Source organism: Pholcus phalangioides, unplaced genomic scaffold (assembly GCF_987345545.1).
Source record: "Pholcus phalangioides strain wild (caught in Gottingen) unplaced genomic scaffold, Ppha-v1.0 ptg000015l_1, whole genome shotgun sequence".
Lineage (NCBI taxonomy): Eukaryota > Metazoa > Arthropoda > Arachnida > Araneae > Pholcidae > Pholcus > Pholcus phalangioides.
In genome coordinates, this window is record NW_028301608.1 from 58,073,733 (window position 1) to 58,094,081 (window position 20,349).

Genomic DNA, 20,349 nt, shown 5'->3' on the forward strand with positions numbered 1-20,349 from the left:
AGGGTTGATGTTGGGGCTGCCACCCCCCCCCCCATGACCCCCAATATCTCCGCCAATGCTTATTTGTCAACAGAATGGGAAAATAAATACCATGAGCAAAATACTGTATACTGTATTGAAAACGGCAAGTAACTGGCTCTGTCGTACGTATTCATGGGAAAAGACATTTATTTAATTTGAAAAATAAATTAGTGTTTTAAAAGCACATCAATTTATGATCGGTATAGGGTTGGACTATTTTATTTCCACACTATAATTAGTTTCTATTATTTGCTGCACACACACACTTCTAGATTCAGGTAGAGTAAATATTTCGCACTTAAAGAACTTCACAGAAACCTGCTGCCATCTGTTGGAGCTCTTGCGAAAACGTATCTTCTATATTTCGGGATTAAATGGATGTAATTATATTCACACACACACACATCTGCATTTTAAGACAATTCTTGCTGTTGTCAACTATGAAAATAGGATGCCTGAAAAAAAAAAAAAAATTTTCTTGTTTATTCGCTGCATTAAGAATAAGTTCTTCCAAAATGACATTTTGTGTATCTCATTGTTGCACTTATTAAAGACGTAGAGATTAGAGTAATTTTGAGTTTTTAATCGAGAATAACCGTAATCCCATTCATAGCCAACAAATAAATTAATAGATGAAAGTCTGGATTTCTTGTGTAGCGTTATGATCTTAAATCTGCGATCATTTTCAAACCGAAGTGATTCAATAATGAAATCATTTTGAGTTCGTCACCCTCTCCGTGATCGATCTAATTAATTGTTGTGAGGCATTCAAACCATGGTTGGTATAAAAAAGACAGGGATGATGGCAATCTAAAAATCATCTCACAAAAATCATCTGATGGGAAAAATTTAGAAGAAATAGGGACTTTTGATGGAAGTACATTTCAAAACCACGGGGGTTAGCAGACCCAATTCAAACATAGGATAACGAAAATGCAGATATTGGTATGAAATTATTAAAATGTTGATGTGCGAATGATCAATTAATTTGCCTGAGACACTCATGAATTAGTTCGAATTCTCTATTCGATTTTCCGTTTCGATATTTTCGTATAAAAGAAAAATGCGCAATGAATATTGATTGAAATAGAGGAACTTTGCATTAGGACACTTGCTGCCACCTACTTCTTGAGAATAAAACAATTTGTTATAAATTATCCAAGCGAAATATCGACTGCTCGTTTTTTTACCGCTGTGCAGTTGAAAATAAATATTTGCACTCAAATATACTTTTTATTTTCATGTGACATACATACCGATGCGAAATCCTATACATAATGATACCCGTTGTTATATTTTTATGTTTGCCGCAAAACTATTTTGTGGTAAAAATAAAAACATAGCGACCGATATCGGTGCGCGTAAAATCCGCACCGATACGTAGCATGATAATAAATATATTAGTATCAGGCATATACAATTTATTTAACCCCTTGCCTGTCTTCGGGCCTTTACGCCGAACGGGCAATCCCATTTGCCCCCACGTGAAAAGTTCTAAATGCTTAAAAATATTGGAAAAGTTAACTTTACATTTCTTTTTGCAGTTAAGTTAACATTTTCCTACTTGAAAATGTAAAATGAAGAAAGAAATGTGACTTTTTTTTTCTGGATTGAATTCGGAAAAAAAAAACGAAACTGTTAAGAGCTTAATATACTGCCAAACCAACAACCAGTTTTATTTATATAGTATATTTTTGTCTGATACTATTGTCAGAGATGTCCAACCTTATTCTAAGTACGAGAGCTCAATGCTGGGTAGTTCGCATCAACTGGCAACGGCGTATTCAATATGTAAGTGTCTTTTCTTGTCATATTGAAAAAATGCCTCCACAAAAGCATATTGACCGGTATTGTGAGACTGAATATTTTTACCACAGCATCATAAAAACTAAAATTATATAGTATACAAGCATATACTAATCATTTTTACGCTACATGTTGGTTTGAAACCAACAAAAAATTTGCTTTAAAGAATTATAATAAATAGTTATACTTTTACTTGATAGGTGGCAGCAGAAAACACAAATCAACAATATTTCTCATGTGATTAAAATGTAATTTAGAGAAGGTTATATACAGGGTGTCCTATCAAGACCACTCGAATTCTGCATAGCCAGATTCCTCGCTCGGAATACATAAAAAATGCCCAAAGAACTGTACCTGTACGACCCATAGTTTTCGAGAAAAATTCGAAAGAAAAGTATGTCATATCCGGTGCAAGGGAACGGTATTTGCATATGTTTATAATACATAGAAGATGTTCAATTGTCCACCGCCCATATTGAGGCATGCATGCGCCCGCCGTTGAATGACGTCAAGCCGTCGGTTGATATAGCACCAGGTATGACACCATACATTCGTCGTACATGATCGCATTTCTCTCAAAAACTATGGGTCGTACAGGTACAGTTCTTCGGGCATTTTTTATGTATTCCAAGCGAGGAATCTGGCTGTGCAGAGTTCGTTCGGTCAAAAGTATGCTCTATCACGTAAATATAGTGAAATATGAAAAATAAAAATAAAAAATACGCAAAGTCATAGAAATCTTATCCCTAGTGGTTATGCGTAGTTATCAATTCATCACATCATTCACCGTAACGTAGACATAGGTAGATAAATAGCAATCTATAGTATCAAATGAAAGGAATTTTCAGGAAAAAACCAAAAACAATCCATATCATTGAGTCTTAGGTATTTCTCTCTCTCTCTCTCTCTCGTCCTATTTTCTCCTCTACTTTTTTTTTCAAAGGAAGAAAGATGAGAATTCTTAAAGTAACACGATTTACGCAAAAGAATTGAGAAAATAGGTTTCTTTAGAATGAGCACGATTTTTATTTTTCTCTCTTCCAACTCCTCAATGTTATCCATCAACTCCCAGAGTTCGGCAATTCCTTCACAATCACGGACACACTCCTATGCATGCGTTCGAATGTCAGCGAATTTTCAAACATCCAAGAGAGAGAAAAAAAAATAGGAGACAAATCCGAACGTTTTTCCAGGACGTTCCTTTCTAACCCGTGATCCTAAGAAAGGAACGGCATTCCCTTCATATGATTCATCACGTTATGCTCCGTCTGATATTCGGAAGATGGTTGTCCCCCTTAAATCACAATAGCACTGAAGAAGAAGAGCAGTTTCAACTATCCTCCCATTTGCTTTTTTCGCTCTTCTTCAATCCTTTTATATCGAACGGAAAGAGTTTTTCCTTGGGACGCCGAGGAATTCGGAAATATTATGGAGAATAGTGCAAAGAAATATCAGATTTTTTTTTTGGGGGGGGGGGGATTTTTTTCCTTCGAGAGTGAGAGAAGGAGAGATATTTTACATGCACACACTTTTTTTTTATATTTGTTCCTATTTTTACTACTGTGAATTCCATCGATTTCAACATCGTATCAATCTTTTCGTGGCATTTGTATTATAGCGCGCGATTTCAGTTTATATTCCCTTTCCCGTGAAATATGGTTAAATTATGCAGAGAGAGTTCAAGGTTTCAGAAGTCGATGTCGATATAAATTCACTCACCAGAAATATGGTGGATGTCTGATAAGAGGGAATGCTTACTCCAACCACCTTCTGGTTCTTAATAAGAAACCGCTTCTTAACTACGGATTTAATCTTTAGTTAAGAAGCGAGAGGGAATTTCGCAACCGCATACTTAACTAAGAATCGTTTTCCCTCGTTGTTAAGAATCGAGGGATTATTCAAGTATTTTTTTTTTAAAGGTCATTATCACGTATTCCCAAGACATCTTTGCGGTCTCTCCGGGAAATTTGTTAGTGTGTTAGTAGAGAGAACCACGCATGCTTGGTTATGAAAGTATTGCACCGTAGAGAGGGAATCGTTCCAACTTTTCTAATGTCACGCAAGCGGTGCATACTTTATAGACAACTGCTTTAAGACACTTTCCGTAGTAATTTCGCTGACTGCGAACATAAGAGCGCCGTGGTTTGTTGAAGTTTTTCAGTTTCAAGTTTCAAGACGCGCGAGTGCGAGCTTATCTCCCATTTGAAGAAAGATCTGTCCGCAGATAGTAATCAGACCTAAAGCATTCAAAATTCACGCACTGTACGTGAAATAGGCAAAATATCCTCTTTTTTTTCAAATCGAGCACAACTCTGGTGTATCGCCATGAGCAATTTACTACTGAATGAACAGAAGTGAGCACGTGTACCTAACGCTATGAGTGCTTATTGAGCTGGCGTTAGTTTTTATTGCTGTCATGAGTAAAATGTAATAATAAATATTTGTACCGTTGTAGGTCGGTTGCTCTCTGTGACTTTTTGACTGGGAGTGACTCGCATTCACGCCTCGAAGTTGCCTTCTTTTCCAATCCAACTTTAATTCATGAGGAATCGTGTGCGGGTTGTCTCACATTAATCCAATACTTTTGAATACTTTTAGGCCGTATACACAGAGGCGGAATCATGGTTTTGGCTATTCAACTTTTTGCCACCTTTACCCATTCTAGTCTAATTTTCTTGACCCATTTGCCATTACAGTCTATATATGTATATATATATATATATATATATGCTCAGCACACCCTACTCTTTTTTCTCAGTATGACTTTGTTTCTAAGCTACTCTTCTGATTGCTTTCACACTGTCTATGTCACTGTGTTGGTTACTATCTACGCCACTCTTTCAGTCACTTATTAATATGTTTCCCCGTTTTGTATTTGTAAGTCACTCCTATGCTTGCACAGTGTCTGGGACACTCTTTTTGTCCCTCTTTGACCTGGTTCCTTGCTTTTTAAGTCATTCTTTCGGTCACGCCCATTGCTTGCATATTCTTTTGGTTTCTAATGGACCTGATCACTCTCTGAATGACACATTTTCATCGTCCACATACTTGCACATTCTCTAGATCACTCTTTTTGTCGCTCAAAGATTTGATTTCTTCACTCACTAGGTCACCCATCTGGTCATTGCCGTACTCAAAAACTCTCTAGATCACTCTTTTGGTCACTCCCATGCTCGCACACTGTTTTGGTCATTCACATTCTGGCACACTCTTTTGGTTGCCCACTGACTTGATTCCTGTCCTTATGTCACTCTTTCAGTCATTCCCCTGCTTGCAGATCACTCTAGATCACTCTTTAAGTCACTGCTGTGTTTGCTCTCTTTCGGTTGCTCACTGTCCCGATCCCTCTCTATTTGTCACTCTTTCAGTCGTTCACACGCTTGCACACTGAGTAAGCCACTCTTAGGGTCACTCACTGGTCTATTCCCTTGATCTTTTGGTGGAAGCGGATTCATGGTTTGGCCACCCTTCTTCTAATTTTCTTGAACAATCATTCTCAGCTATTATATAGCCCACCCACTCACCCCCGTAAATACACCACTGCGTATGCAACCAGCATATTTTTATATTTTAGCACCTAAAATAGATTTTAGATGATCAATTCTACTAGTCATATGTAATTATATGTTACTTTGTACATCTTTTTCAGTTCCTGGATCGTTATCTTTCGTGAAAAGATATAACTCAGCAGTGGTGCAATAATGCTCTGCAATAAAGTTGGATAACCTTTGTGAACACAGGTCTTGAATATCTGATCAAACAACAAAACTATTTAGATAACAATAATAAAACGGAAAGTAAATTGAATAAAGAGATTTATCATAAACACCATTCGTTCGTGATAACTTTCAACTGCATTCCACTGTTCAAGGTAACACGTGCTCGTTTTGAAATGTGCTAACGCATGTGTTTTTCAACGATATGATTACAAATAATGTTCTGCAATAAAGTTTGATAACCTTTGGGAGCACGGGTCTTAAAAATATATAACTTAATAACAGAAATATGTAGATAAAATGAAACGAAAAGCACAATATATTTCATAGCTGAACGAGAGGAGAAATTCCTCTTTGGTGTTCACTTGCCAGATGGAATTTTTGCATGATATTCTCATGTGCTATTTATTGTCTTTCAATGAAGCACATGGGTTGTGGTTTCAGATGAGCCACGAGTCCGTTAATTATTTCGCACTTCAAATCTTCGCCTGGTGGTGCTTTGATGGTGAACTTCCTCAGCACAGATGTAAAAAATGCCAAGATCTCCATGTAAGCAACTGTTTCACCGGGACAATTTCTCCTCCCTGGAAATAATACGAGATTATCATTACATTCCCACTCTGTGTTGACACTTACGGCAATTATGTATTGATACGTACGGCAAGTAATAATTCATAAAATAATTAATACCCAAAGAAAATGGTGCAAAACTCGGGGGAATTTTCTTCAATCGTGAATCTCGAGTCAAAAACCGTTCAGGTTTGAATTTCTCCGGCTCGTTCCAATATTTTTGATCGTTATGAAGTGCCCATAAGTTCGACATGATCTCCGCTCCTTTAGGAATCGTATACCCACGGATTTCGAAATCAGCACTGGCACTAGATAATAAGAGTGAAAACAATAAAGTTGGATTATTACAAAATACTTACACAACACACCGATGCGCGATTGTTTTTTAAAAATAAATAATTCCAGATGCATCCAACCTCCCTTCCCAATGAATCCTCCAAAGAAATGTAGTAGGGCGAGGAAGACGCATCTGGTCCATATCTATTTCAAGATATATTGACTAGACAAAAAAAAGTCTCATATTCTTAGTCATTGTTGGGCTTCTTTAGCACGAATTTATCGAAACTTCAATTTCATTATAGGCAACATCTCAAAACTTATTTCTAGCTTAATTTGCATTATTTTTTACCAAAAATGTTGGATAATCAAGGAAAAGCTGTATGACTCTTATGGTTCCAAGAGTAGTCGATTCGATTTAAGGTGGGACTTTGTAGTGGTCACTCCAAGTGTTCCATTGATATCTATTTCTACTTAACAATACATACACCTCGTTAACTCTGGAGAATTTCTAATGAATTAGCGTATGTCGAAACGTGTTGGGTGTGAGTGACTCTACAAAATGGCAAATGCTTAAATATTATATGCCCTAGTTCGTGTTGTGTAAGTATCGTGGTGAAAGTCTGCCAACTTTCTGCAGAGAGACTTTTTCTCATGGAAAACCATCTCACATTCACCCCTTGAAGTCGAAAAATCGCAGAAAACCATCTACAGCCAACCATTGTGTCCCGCCAACTGGGTTCTAATGTCTATTGCTTTTTCCATCGATTATTCACAGTTTGAGATCAATGTATCTCAGCATTATCGTTCTAGGACATGTCATTACTTTCATGGAAGAAAATTTTCTATTGATGGAGAAAAGTATGATTGCTAAGTATAAAGAAGGACTTGGACATCCTAATTTAGTTGATTTATTGACCACTGTCCAGCCATGCAGAAACAACTCAGATCTTAAAACGTTCTTCAACGCTTACCCAGTGAGTATAGCAGAATGTACCTCGATTTTTTCTCCTTTTTAGTGTTGTTTGGTTCACCAAAAATAACGACTAGTTTCGATTACATATTATCGAAAGTACAGATTGTAATTACTTTTCTCCTCTCCTCCCCCTAGTCTATAAATAGAATCTTCCAAAACGAATCTTGAACCAACCTTCTCGTAGTACTCAGCGGTACGATGCTGGAATATCTCTGTGATTCCATGATAACAGCAAAAGTGTAAGGTATTTTCGACCGTTCGTAGTATGAAGGCAATGCATCACTTCCGAGAACATCGTCGAGTTCATCTTGAACCTTCTTTTGAATATCAGGTCTCGTTGCCATCAGGTAAAACAACCAACCCAAGGAACTGAAGATCGTGTCACTAGCAGCAAGGAACAGGATTTTCACATTTCCTTCTAGCATTAGATCTATTGGGAAGAAATACAGCTTTACAGAAAATATTTAGTTACTAAGCATCAAATATTCTTTTTAACCTAAATATTATATAAGCTTGCCAAAATTGTTTGCGTAGTAGATATCTCTGCAACCATTCACGTTAGTACAATAATATATTGAAACACGCTTTCAATTAAAAAAAGTTTTCAAATGTGAGTACGGTTACTTAATAATCTCAGAATTTGTTTGAGGGATAGTATACATAAAAAAATAAATTACATTCATCCCTCCGTTTACCTCTGTTTACACTCGGTTTAAGAACAAAAAAAAGATTCAACTTATGAACCGAATTCCGTTTACGAACACGCAAAACAGTCTATAAGCATGTTTCAGAGAGAAGTCTCAAAATATGCAATACAATTTTTTTCAATAGAATTCAGTTGAAGATTTATATTTCATCAGAATATATAAAATTCCTGCCACTAAATACGGTTCCTCTCATCCAGCCCACGAAACAGCAAATCATTTAAAACTTTATGAAACTCTGAAGAAAAGAACTTTCTCTAAGATGTGTTGCAATAATATCTGACGTAGACCTAACAGTTAGCAACTTCTAGAAAATTTATTTGATCATCCTACAAATTGCATAGATCCCATTTACAAAGCTTGGCGGCAAGTGTCTTACAGAGTAATCAAATTTGGCTTGGAGTATATTTTGTGGCCAGATAGTGTTGCAAGCGGAGACTTGAGTGAGGGCTTTGACATGGAGAGAATTTATAGATGATATATACATATTCACGAAACCAAACTTCGCCCTTGCATCGTTTTCATTCCGTTTGCATTTCATGTCTTTCGCATTATGGTATTTTTTTCAGTGTTGGTTTAATGAAAACTATATTAGTTATGCCCAGGAGCAGCACGGAGAAAGTTCATGATAACAATCTTATGGATCCCCAGGAACGCGTTAATTCATTTTACATTGATTTCAATGTGAAAAACCATTTCGGTTTACGAATGCCTTTCCGGAACGAATTCAGTTCGTAAACCAAGGGTTGACCGTAATTAACTTTTATACAATGCCTGCGTGCCAAAAGATCCAATTATTGAAATGCAGAAGCTTCTCGGAAGAGTCATCTGCAAAATGGTGTTATATTTTATATGCAATAGTTATTCGAGATATTTAATATCTAAAATCACTATATTTTAGCAAATTATCACTGTGCTGGCAAGTTTGCGTTGGCTCAAAAGTTGCCATTTTTAAGGACGGTACACAAAAAATAGGATTAATTCAATCGTTTTATATTTTTATTCACAACAAAAAGGAATTACGATTTCTGACAATTATTTTGACAATTACAGAATTTTTGCAACTTTGAATTTAGTTTAGGTTCCGCGATTTGTGAACTACACTCTCAATCATTCGTGACAAATGCTGAAAGCTTCAAAGCCGAATACCTCCGTTAACACTGCATTTGAAAATACGCAATTTTTTGTAAATGATTTCTCAGAGCCGCGTTTAAATTTCACCAATTTAAAGTTTTAGTACGCAGGGCCTATATGAAAATTTAATTTCTCAACTTATTTTTATGCATACGACCCCTTGGGGAATTTAAGACATTTTGAATAACCGCACATCATTTAAAAATTTTATAATTGAAAATAAGTTTCCAACGTGAACAGTTGCAAAAGATATTCGCTGTGCAGACAATTTGGGGCAGCCTGTATATATGTGTCTCACCTGAAAAATAATGATTATCTAGTTTGTTGGAAACTTTTTCATGTAACTTTCTCAAGTACATGTTGATGAAGTCGTCAACGCCTTCATATTCGGACAGCGTCTTGTGTTTCTCGGTCTCCTCTCTGAAATATGATGCATTTTACGAAAACATAAATCTAAATTCATTTTCTACTAGAAATAGATTCACAAAATCAATTCTTTTACTAGTTCTGGATTATACTTTTTTTTTCAACATTGCTATAAATTCTGTAACTATATAAGCCTCTTTTCGTCGGCGAGCCACTGGAAAAACTCTCCGAGGGCAACATGTCTGTGGGCCCCCCAGGGCCGTCATTTCAACTTTCTCCAGTGTGGGGGGGGGCAAACTTTTTCCAATTGGGGGGGGGGCAAAGCACATGTACTCAATGTATATATATATATATATATTTGTATATATATATATATATACCATTTTTAGCGTATTTTCAAAAACCAGGGGGTCCCCTGCCCCCGTCCCCCCTAAATGACGGGCCTGCTGTGGGCCATGAGTTGAAGATCCCTGCTCTACGACCTCGCCTCGTTCGTTTTTATTACAAAACATTTACACATTACCAAAAAATAACCAATCTATTGGTGCATACATACTGTATGTAAAGAGGGACGTCCTTTCCCTTGTTAATACGATATATACGGAAGGCTGGCTGTATGCAGAGATATTGCTGATTACGATAGTAAAATTCATCTTTGTCATCACGGGGACTCGAACCATATTCTCTCGTATGCCGGTCGAGAGATCCTCCTTTAAGCTATGAAAGTAGATATAACGTTTCCTCCCCTTGGAGCTTATATATATATGTTGAATGGCTCCGGCGATGGACGGCGGCAACATTCTGCCAATTGCCCGCAAGTGGCATCAGATGGCCATGCATATGTACAGAAAGACGTCCTCTGTTTTGTAAATATGATATATACGGTATGGAAGACTGACTGGATGAAGAGATATTGACGTTTGGGTAAAGAAAATTCATCTCTGCCCATTCAACACATATATACGCTCCGAGGAGGAGAAACGCTCTATTTTCTTTCAAAGCTTGAAGGTAGAGTAACTCGTTCGGCATCTTCACCAAACACCAACTTTGGCCATATCGCTATATTGCAAATTACTGCGATTAATGAGATGAGTGGGAAATGAAGGCGCTGTCGTTGGTCGTTTCAAGCTCGTTAGGGAAAAAAATGTCTTATCTATATATTCTCTCGGCTTTGAACCTAGGCCCGTGAAAGCAACCTTCACGGTGGTAGACGAGCATCTTACCACCACGCCACGCGGGAGATACATACGAGGGACCAGATTTCGAGTCCCCGTGAGGGCAGAGATGAATCTTCCCATCAATCATCAATATTTCATTGTACACCAGTCTCCCGTATATAAGGTACATACGTGTCTTGGTTTGGTTCCCAATATATAAACTTTGTTGCCTGAATATAATTCAGCCCCCCTCCCCAAGGCAATCAAATATTATGAATGTTTTAAAATAATTTTCATGAAAAAAAATCTTTGCACGTTTTCTCAATCTCAGTTTCTGCTAATTTAAAATACTTTTCGAAGGTTAGTAACTCAAAATTTCTCTGAAAATTTTTTTATTCTATTTCCTGTCTCTTTGCAAATCCGGTGTGAGCCCACTCCAGGAAATCCACTCCTCAAACGCCCCACGGAATAAATCGCACGCAAGCTAATTTTTGGCTAATGAACAAAATTGTAAAATGGAAATTTCGATGCTCACCTGACTAACTCGCGGAACCTCACGATTATTTTAGCAACTCTGTCATAACCTGCAATCCTGAGATATTGGAAGACTTTTCTCAAACTTGGTATCACAGTCGTAGGATCCGATGGTCCCATGTACGTGAAGGACACGTCCGAATAATCCACTAGGAGATTAATTTTGTCATCTTCTTTACCTCTTTGCATTCTTCTACCGATCAGTAGAGATAATATGTTGTTGCTGATTGCGCAGTTCAGTTTGTGAGACATCACCATCGGTTGGCCCTTTGATGCTCCCAAATCTTCCAAGAACACTTGGATCTCCTCCTATAAAAACAAGTTTCAGGTTTAATTTATCTCTAAATTTATTTTACTCAATTTACATTCAATAAATATTCAATGCAATGATCTTACTTCTCATACAGGCTATACGATGTACGAAATAATTTTATTTAATATTAAAAAATTGTAAATTTCGTGTATTTAATGTTCATACATCTTTGTTCTTTTGTCCATGTGTGAACACGTATAAAAATTTAAATAATTTCTGACTTCACCGCTCTCTTTGAGATTCAAGAAAATAATGAAACCAACATAAAAAAAAATCAGATATTGATATTATATAAAGAACTACTCGGACCTGAACGAGTGTCTCCCAGGCTCCTCTGCCTAAGCCAAGATCTCTCGTAGACTGCATACAAAACCTTCTTTGCTCTTGCCAAGCTTCACCATTTTGTGTTATGAAGCCTAGAAGAGTCACAAAATGTCCCAACTCAAAAATAATACTACACTGAAACCTTATTACAACGGAACTTGATATATAAAGAAAAATACCTCGATATTTTTATACATAGAACGATATTTTTACAAACCTAGTTTGAAATTGCCTATAGTCTAAAATATTAAACTCCTGGATACAACAATATCCTCTGCTACGATATAGTGCCCCCCCCCCCTCATGCCAGAAGCATGAATGCACAAATTTTCATTTTTTAGTGGTTTATCAGCTGGTTGAATCCGCTATTTTGCTGTGTAAGTTTTTCCAGAAACGCAAATGTTTGACCCTTATTGAAACGCACGTTACAAAGCGTTTTTGGGAAATAATACTCATAAAGTTACATGTGTGGATAGACTAAACATTTAGGTTGGTCGTCCACTGAAAGCGACTTGAAGCGGTAAACAAGTCACGCGCAGATATGTCTGTATTCGCAAGACTGATCCCATTGTGCAGAAAGTACGAGCACCTAGTGCAGTTTCCCAAAGTGGGCAATATTGCCCCCTGGTAGGCGATTGAATGGTCTAGGGCGGCGATAAAAGCTACTGGCTTAACATAGGATCCTATTGATTCACTTGAGTAGGGGGCAATGAGAGAGAAAATTTTCTGAATAGAGGGCTATGGAACAAAAAGTTTGGGAAACTATGACCTAGTCCATTACCAGTGATCTTCAGCTAGTGATTTCCGGCAACAACAGACGAGAAAATTTTCCGATTCGATTAGGATCTCACGATTCTTGCCGTCTCTCCGCAGTTGCAGTACGGCTGTTTACTCTCTCTCTCTCTCTCTCTCTCTCCTCTCCTTTCCTCTCTCGCGTGAATATGGATGTTGCTAATTTGAAAATCACCGTATATGGATTGTGATGGTAATGCAATCACACACCCCTGTCCCACCCCTAAAGGTATCCAGGCTTTTACGTAAATCAGACGTCACCATCCGCCTCAACACTCATTTAGACCGACGGGCGAGGGTTGTGATGCTAAGAGTAGTAATAGGTTAAATATTGTAATTATTTATTTATTTAAAACGACATCTTCTCTTAGAGTTTGTAACAGATGTCTCGTTAATTATGGACTCGATAAATATAAACAAAAATTTTAGTTTTTTCAATATTTCCTCAAGATTATTTAACGAACACACTCGTCGGCAAGAAGTGCAGTCACGGACCGAGTAGCGTGTAAAGGCCAGTTTAAGTGGACGACGTCAGACACCATTTGTCGTCAGACTCAATGCCGGCTGTTGCCGATCGCTTAGCTTGCCGCGTGTTGTTATTTTCACTTTACGACCGACCTTAAACATTATTTCCCACGATTTTGAAATTCGCACATTCATGCTTCTGGCATGAGGGAGAACGATATCATCTCTACAAAGATTTTTTTTTTTTTCAAAATGTTCCAAAAACTGTCAAAACGATAAAAAAAATTTCACTCAGATCACCTTCAATACATAAATTCCTCATCAGTTTTTCTTCCTTCGAAAGTGTCTAAAAGCATCAGCATTTTGCACTATTTATCCTTCGAACGTATTGAAGAAGTCGTAAATACAGGATGATTCAGAAAAGATGGGAAAAACTTTAAGAGGTGATAGTACACACCAACACAAACAATTGTCATCAAAGAATGCATGATCTAACATGAAACGCAAACGCGCTGGTGTGTTTCAAAACAGCCGCTCCACGAACGTGAAAACGGAATTCCTGTTGAAATTAATCAGGTGAAAAAGAACACCATGCATGCAAATGTAACCTGAGGAAGAAGAAGAAGAAACGCGGTATACAAATCTGCGTCGCAGTGAATAAAAAGCGCGGACGCAGCCCCGTGAAGTTATTCCATCATGCAACCGTTTTAACAGTTATAACGTACGGGATAATGGTGCACTTCAGTAATACTGAAGAAGCAGAGATACATTTCATTTACGGTGCTGCAAACGGAAGTACCACACACAGAGGCAGCATTTTTTTCTGTACTACCACCTCTTCAAGTTTTTCCCCTCTTTTCTTAATCACCCTGTATGCTTTCTGTGTAGAAACAAAGTATTGGGCGGTAATTTACTTTATAAGGGCAAAACTGGTAATTAATCAACTAATAAATACATATATTTTTTACATATATATATTTTTTTGCTCTGAATTTGTCCTAAATATGCATTTTATGAGTAGTGTCACCAACAGCATAAATATGATGGCGCCTGATGATATTGCTATCTCTCAATATAACAATAACACATCTACAACGATGTTTTTTCGTGATCCACAGAGTATCGTTATATTGAGGTTTCACTGTATTTCATAATAATTTATAAGGTTTTTAATAATTCAGCATAACACGATTATTCCCCAACAACCCTCACAAGAAAATGGTCATAAGGTGTCGTCCTCAAAAATTATGAGGAAATTTATGTACATTTATCTTATTCATCTCACCCAAAAACATATTAAAACAAAAAATTGACGGCGGAATGCAATTATTATAGTATAACAGTCGGCTACTCATCGCCTCTTGAACATCTTGGCGATATCTACGAAAAACACTATTCTTTACACTTTTTTTTCCTTTTCCTTTCTCCCAGCTTCTCTGTTCAAGAAAACTAGTTATTTCTTCTTTTTTTCCTTCTCTCTCTTTTTTTTGTCTGTACTGTATAATCATGTGTTGTTTGAATGACGTCACTCTAGGGTCGCGGGATTTTAAACGCATTCTTGGCCTCTATTAGCATTCAAAATATCAATGTTTACAACATATATATATATATTTGAGTGACCCATAATAATTCAAACAGGTTTTTATGTTTATTATGCATAGCGAAATGAGTAGAATCAGCGGTAATTACTTCAAACATTTTGGAAGAAGTCACCTTCAGTCCCTTTTCTTGTTAGGTAAATGCGACAGGTGCACATCCACATTTTCCCGTAATAATTTATTTTAATACTATTTTTTTCTTTGAAAAACAAAACAAGTTGGCTACATACCAAATCATGAAAACGTTTATGTAAATGTGAATGAGATCAGGAATCAGTTCAAAGCGTGGAAGTCCCCACGTCTAGTGAATATGGTCCTGCGATTGTTATAAAGCACATTTAAAAAAAATTATTACAAATAGGTGATTATTTACCTATCTATTTCCATTATTCTCAAAAACATTGTGACTTCTGAATATATTTTATTAATAATAAATTTTATTTTAAATGCAGTTTAGCAATTCTCTCATTTTCATTCATAAATAATTGCCACTTAATATGTATTTTTAGAGTTGTTGAATGAATACTGATGAATCTGTTCCATAAAAACGAAATAAAAAAATTATAAGTTATCGAATGGAAATTTTTCCCCGTTGCACAAGTGGAATTCAACTCACCAATTTCTGGAATATGATCGAACAAATTTGGAGCTCTGTTCAACGCAGATGGATGGCATAACGTCTCTTTAGTAGTCTCGTAATCATTCAAGACAACGGTGTACTTAGATCCTAGCTTCAAGCTAGATTTTTTTGAAAAGGAAATGTTATATATAAGATATTTTATATTTTTACACACAATTCTTCAGTAATTTTCATTAAAAACAAAAAAAATTTGTTCAATTCTCAAGATTAAGGTATTTGAATACGTTTAAAACGTCATTTTGGATTGAAAATACCGATTTTTTTCCCCCTTTTCTTAAATGATGAAGCCCAATTTCATGTCATTCCAAAATACATTCCGTGTTTTGTTTATATTACACTTATTATCGCAATTACGTCGATATTAGTGTTGCGTTTTTACATACAAGTATTCCGTGAATAAAAACTTTAAACGTGTTTCTCACGAAGAATGCTGTTTTTGACATTTTATTTGTGTTTCAAACATGATTTCTAGAACTCTATCGATTGTATCATTACAAAATTATATTTTGCCACACACAGTGATCGCTCATTAATCCCCCCCCCACCTCATTTATATGTTTCTCGCAGTTGTAAGAAGATTTTGTCCATTCCCGGCCAAATATTTGGGAAAATATGCTATTGCATGTTCTGTTATACGAATTTCATTTGTAGGACTTTTTCACCATTTTGCGACGTACCTCTCGGATAAGGTGCCTACACATGTAACTACCACTACTAAACTACGCGCATGCACGTCTTCCACATTCCTTTGCTGAATTTCTAACGAGTTGATACATGTTGGGGGTGTTCGTGTACGCATTGTGAACATAACGTGAAATCCGTTTCTATGTAATGCTTGCTGCCATCTGCCATCAATTTTTCTAACTATGAGTGAAGTGCAGTGATTGAATAATTGTACCGTTGTAGGCCTGTTTCTCTCTTTGGCGAGACTTTTTAAAGGGGAGATCGGCTCGCATTCACACCTCGAAGTTGGGAACCTACACATGTAACTGCAAGCTTCACAAGCATGCATGTGTAATCTTGGTGAACAAGCAATGCTTGAGCGTCTGCATGGGAATTTCGCTCAAGCATCGTGATTGTACAAGTGACCTGAGGTAATTTTATAGTGTATGCTTGTTCAAGCCCCGCGTTTTCGCATGCATAGCAATGCGGGTACCCGTATCAGCCTTCATCTCTTCAGTGAACTCTGCTTGTGAGTGAGTGAATGAATGAGCTAATCAGTGAGTGAATGAGGAATTGAGCGAGTCAGTGAATGAGGAATTGAGCGAGTCAGTGAATGAGGAATTGAGCGAGTCAGTGAATGAGGAATTGAGCGAGTCAGTGAATGAGGAATTGAGCGAGTCAGTGAATGAGGAATTGAGCGAGTCAGTGAATGAGGAATTGAGCGAGTCAGTGAACAAGTGATGACCGACTGAGCGCATGGATGACCAGTAAGCGAATGACCGGCAAAGTGAGCAAATATGTGAGTGCATGAGCGATTGTGTTAGTCAGAGGATGAGCGTATAAGTTAATGAATGAGCAAGTGAGTGTCCAAGTAATAAAATTATTGTTCAAGTGAGCAAATTAGTGACCAACTGAGGAAATTGGTGACCAAATGAGCAAATCAGTGACCAAGTGAGCAAATTAGTGACCAAGTGAGCAAATTAGTGACCAAGTGAGCAAATTAGTGACCAAGTGAGCAAATTAGTGACCAAGTGAGTGAATGAATATTCAAGTGAGAAAATTAGCGGGTAAGTGAGTAACTCACTCACTTGTCAGTTCAGTTGCTGACTGACTTGCTCATTCACTCACGCATTTGTTCAATTGTCACTCACATGTGCCGAAATATTTTTCGAGGAATATTTTAAGTAAATTGTTTCAGTGTGCAAACTGGTGCCTGCGCAAGCATGCTTGTACCGCGTGTAGGTGAAAGGGAAGAAGTTGTGCATGCTTGCGCAAAAAAGATTGAATATGCATGCTTGCGCAAAAAAGATTGAACATGCATGCTTGCGCAAAAAAGATTGAACATGCATGCTTGTCAAGCTTGCAGTTACGTGTGTAGTTCCCTTTATGAGTGTGTCACAGGGAATTTTTTACTTATTTATTTCTTCTTGAAAAAGTCTTCTCCAACGGTCTCTAAAAATATTATCAATGAAGAAGCTATAATGTGTAACTTGTGACAGGTATTTCAATGAAAAGGACTAGTTGAATTGATTTCATGAGAGAATGGCAACAGTGATAGGAGGCTGCAACCATTGGCAAGTGATTTAGATAGGCGGTACATTTTTGTTCCTACAGGAGAATGCATTTTGAATCCCTCAACTCATTCCACCCTGTATCAGCTTCACTACGTATGTTTCAAAATGAGTAATTAAAAGCAGTTATCAATTTTATTCAAAACGAATGAAAGTTTGGTGAAAACTGAGTTAAGAGAACTATAAAATATCGAGGAATGTAAGATGACAGAAGAAAAATGGGGGAAGATAATTGAAAATAAAAATAAAAAATTTCACACACGACATATTTGCGAAAGCTATAAAAGCGTTAAAAACTTTTCGCGATTGTTTGAAAAAGCGCTTTTCTGGGATAAAACAAAAACTTGTCTGAATACTTGTCAAAAAAAAGTCTGGGATAATCCGACACATATCAGATCAGGATGTGCCGGATTATCGAAATCACCGGATTACTGGAAGTTGTAGTTTAAAAAACCCATTTTTTTAAATAATAAAGTAGTCGCTGCTTATTAGAATCATGGATAATGTTTTCATTTAGATGTTGTTATGACTTTTGCAAAGTATGGAACGGACCAATATCAGAACATGGAAGAAAAAAATCCGTTTATAGTTAATCTAGATTTTGATTTGCATGTTTTTCCCCGTGATGCAATGTAAAGACAAAAGCTCTTCCTTCAGATTTTGGCCACTTTTTTTTTCAGTAGACCAGATTCGCAGTTACTCGGCCGAAAGACTTTCTCACGGATTATATGGAATGCACTGCACATTAAAAAATTATAATTCGTAAAATCAATCAGACAGTTCCATCCAAACTCATAATGGCTGAATAATGATAAACGCAGGACTTTAGTTTAAAGAATGAATATCCTGCTTTTTAGAACATTATGGGAAAAGATAATGACAGATTAAACATTTTGCAGCCAGTTGAGTGGAAAAGAAAAAGTTTTGTCCCGAGTTGTCCCATTTTCATACGTCCCGTTCGATTAAACTGGGGTTATGGTCATCTTATTTGCTTTGGATTTATTTGGAATATAGTTATCAAAAATCCCGAGTCCCGATGTGATCACATTAAGCGGCGTGCACTGTATAAACTTCTGTGTGCAGACATGCAATGGCATATTTATCTCTTCTATGGGGGCTTTAAAGAAGAAATAAATCCGGATTAGCGCTGGCCGGATTATCCAGTCTCTACTGTGGTTTGAAAGGAAAAATTATTCTTGCAATAAGGTTAATGTTGCAAGGCATACGGTATGTTTATTATGATTTCGAGATGCAGAGGTGAGTGTTATTTTCCTATAACTTTCAAGAACAAGACCAATACTCATGTTTTACTCTAATGCACTCACATCTGTCAATTTCCATGTGGCAGACATTTTTAAGTTCATTTTTCTTGATTTTCATTTATACGCCTATCTCAGTTATGCGTCTTTGTTTGTCCTTGTTACCTTGCACCGACGTGTAAGTGCGAATCACTGTATTTAGTTAAGGGTTTGTACCAAAATCTAAAGTCCATCACATATATTTGTCTAATTACAGTATTTCTTAGACGATATGTGAAGTAAATTTCAAAAAATTCCCAGCACATCGTACATCAACAGATTTCCATGTAATTCATGCACAATATGCAATCCTTTAAATTTCGGTACCAAACCTGCATCATTACTAGCTGCATCTACTGTGGAAAACATCATCTAATAGAATTTTTCGCTGGCTCGTTTCGAACAATTCATGAATTTAGCTTAAAATGTGACACAAAAATGACTTTTTTTTATAGAAAATGGCAATAGGTAGACAAAAATTAATTACAGTAGAACTTGGTCAATTCGAAATTCAGAAAATTCAATCTTTTACGAACTCTACTTGAGTTTTCTATCCAACATAATGTTAAAATTCCTTGTTTAATTACATTACTGGTAACAAAATTTTAATAATTGATAAATATTATCCATTACGAATGTTGATATGATTTAGTTTCAATTAATAGTCATTTTACGGAGGCAGGATAGATTATTTGGATAATTTGAACGTTTTTCCAGTGACTTTGAGCTTCGAATTAACCAAGTTCCACTGCAACATTTTCTCCATTTTGAGACATTTTCTATCAAAAAATGATACTTTAACGAAATGAAAACTCTTTCCGCGAATAAGAAAATTCGTTTTGGTAAAATTCACATATCAAGTTCTAAATATTCAAAATAATTCAGTGAAAAAAAAATCTATGGTTATCATTAATTAACACTTTTGGAATTTTTGGGAATTTATCTGTAACTTACTCACCCTACGATATTGCTGCCATATTTCTTGCTCAACTGCAGTATCGTCTTATGCGGTTCACTTCCAAGAAATGGCACATAACCCAAAAATGGGATCCCATAAGGACCAGGTGGTAAGTTTCTTGACGCTTTTCGTTCGCGCAATACGTAGAGTACAATAATTGCCGCTAAAAGAGTGAATAAAAGCGTCTCGGAAAAATATTGTCCTTTCGCTGATGACCATTCATAAACTGCCCGTAACGATAACGTTATGGTTTTCATGTTGTTTCCCACGTACACTGTACCCGTGGATCAAATTAATCCGTCTCTTAAACAGTTCCTGGGTTGCTATAGTTTATTATCTTGTATGTTTTATATTTAAAACTTCAGGGAATTACCCATCAGGTATACAGCGATGTTTAAAATCTGATCGAGAAAACAAAAATGACGAAATTGACGCTGATAAAGTGATTTATCGATAAATGTCTTTGC

The 20,349-nt window shown here is 36.6% G+C and overlaps 1 protein-coding gene across 2 annotated transcripts; it reads right to left on the reverse strand.

Moving 5' to 3' along the window:
* Positions 1–343: 343 nt before the first annotated feature.
* LOC149076296 (cytochrome P450 2J4-like) lies at positions 344–20,285 on the reverse strand. Of its 2 annotated transcripts, XM_089243856.1 has the most exons (9): positions 19,883–20,285; positions 15,369–15,490; positions 11,883–11,989; positions 11,262–11,569; positions 9,502–9,623; positions 7,540–7,795; positions 6,234–6,421; positions 5,913–6,127; positions 344–476 (listed from the first exon to the last, which is right to left on the reverse strand). In XM_089243856.1, exons 1-8 carry the CDS (start codon positions 20,137–20,139, stop codon positions 5,949–5,951), a joined length of 1,539 nt encoding a protein of 512 aa, XP_089099982.1. In that variant the 5' UTR covers positions 20,140–20,285; the 3' UTR covers positions 344–476; positions 5,913–5,948. The 2 variants fall into 2 exon arrangements, with proteins under 2 accessions (XP_089099982.1, XP_089099981.1); XM_089243855.1 differs by lacking the exon at positions 344–476 and having other exon boundaries at positions 5,626–6,127.
* Between the last annotated feature and the right edge of the window lie 64 nt (positions 20,286–20,349).

Bases quoted from the DNA above. Each gene is read 5' to 3' on its own strand.
- LOC149076296 (XM_089243856.1), bottom strand. From the start codon at position 20,139: ATGAAAACCATAACGTTATCGTTACGGGCAGTTTATGAATGGTCATCA. The intron at 7,796-9,501 runs GTGAGACACATA...TCTTCCCAATAG, and splicing joins AGATAATCATTATTTTTCAG to ATCTAATGCTAGAAGGAAAT. The intron at 6,128-6,233 runs GTATTAATTATT...TATTATTTCCAG, and splicing joins TTTTGCACCATTTTCTTTGG to GGAGGAGAAATTGTCCCGGT.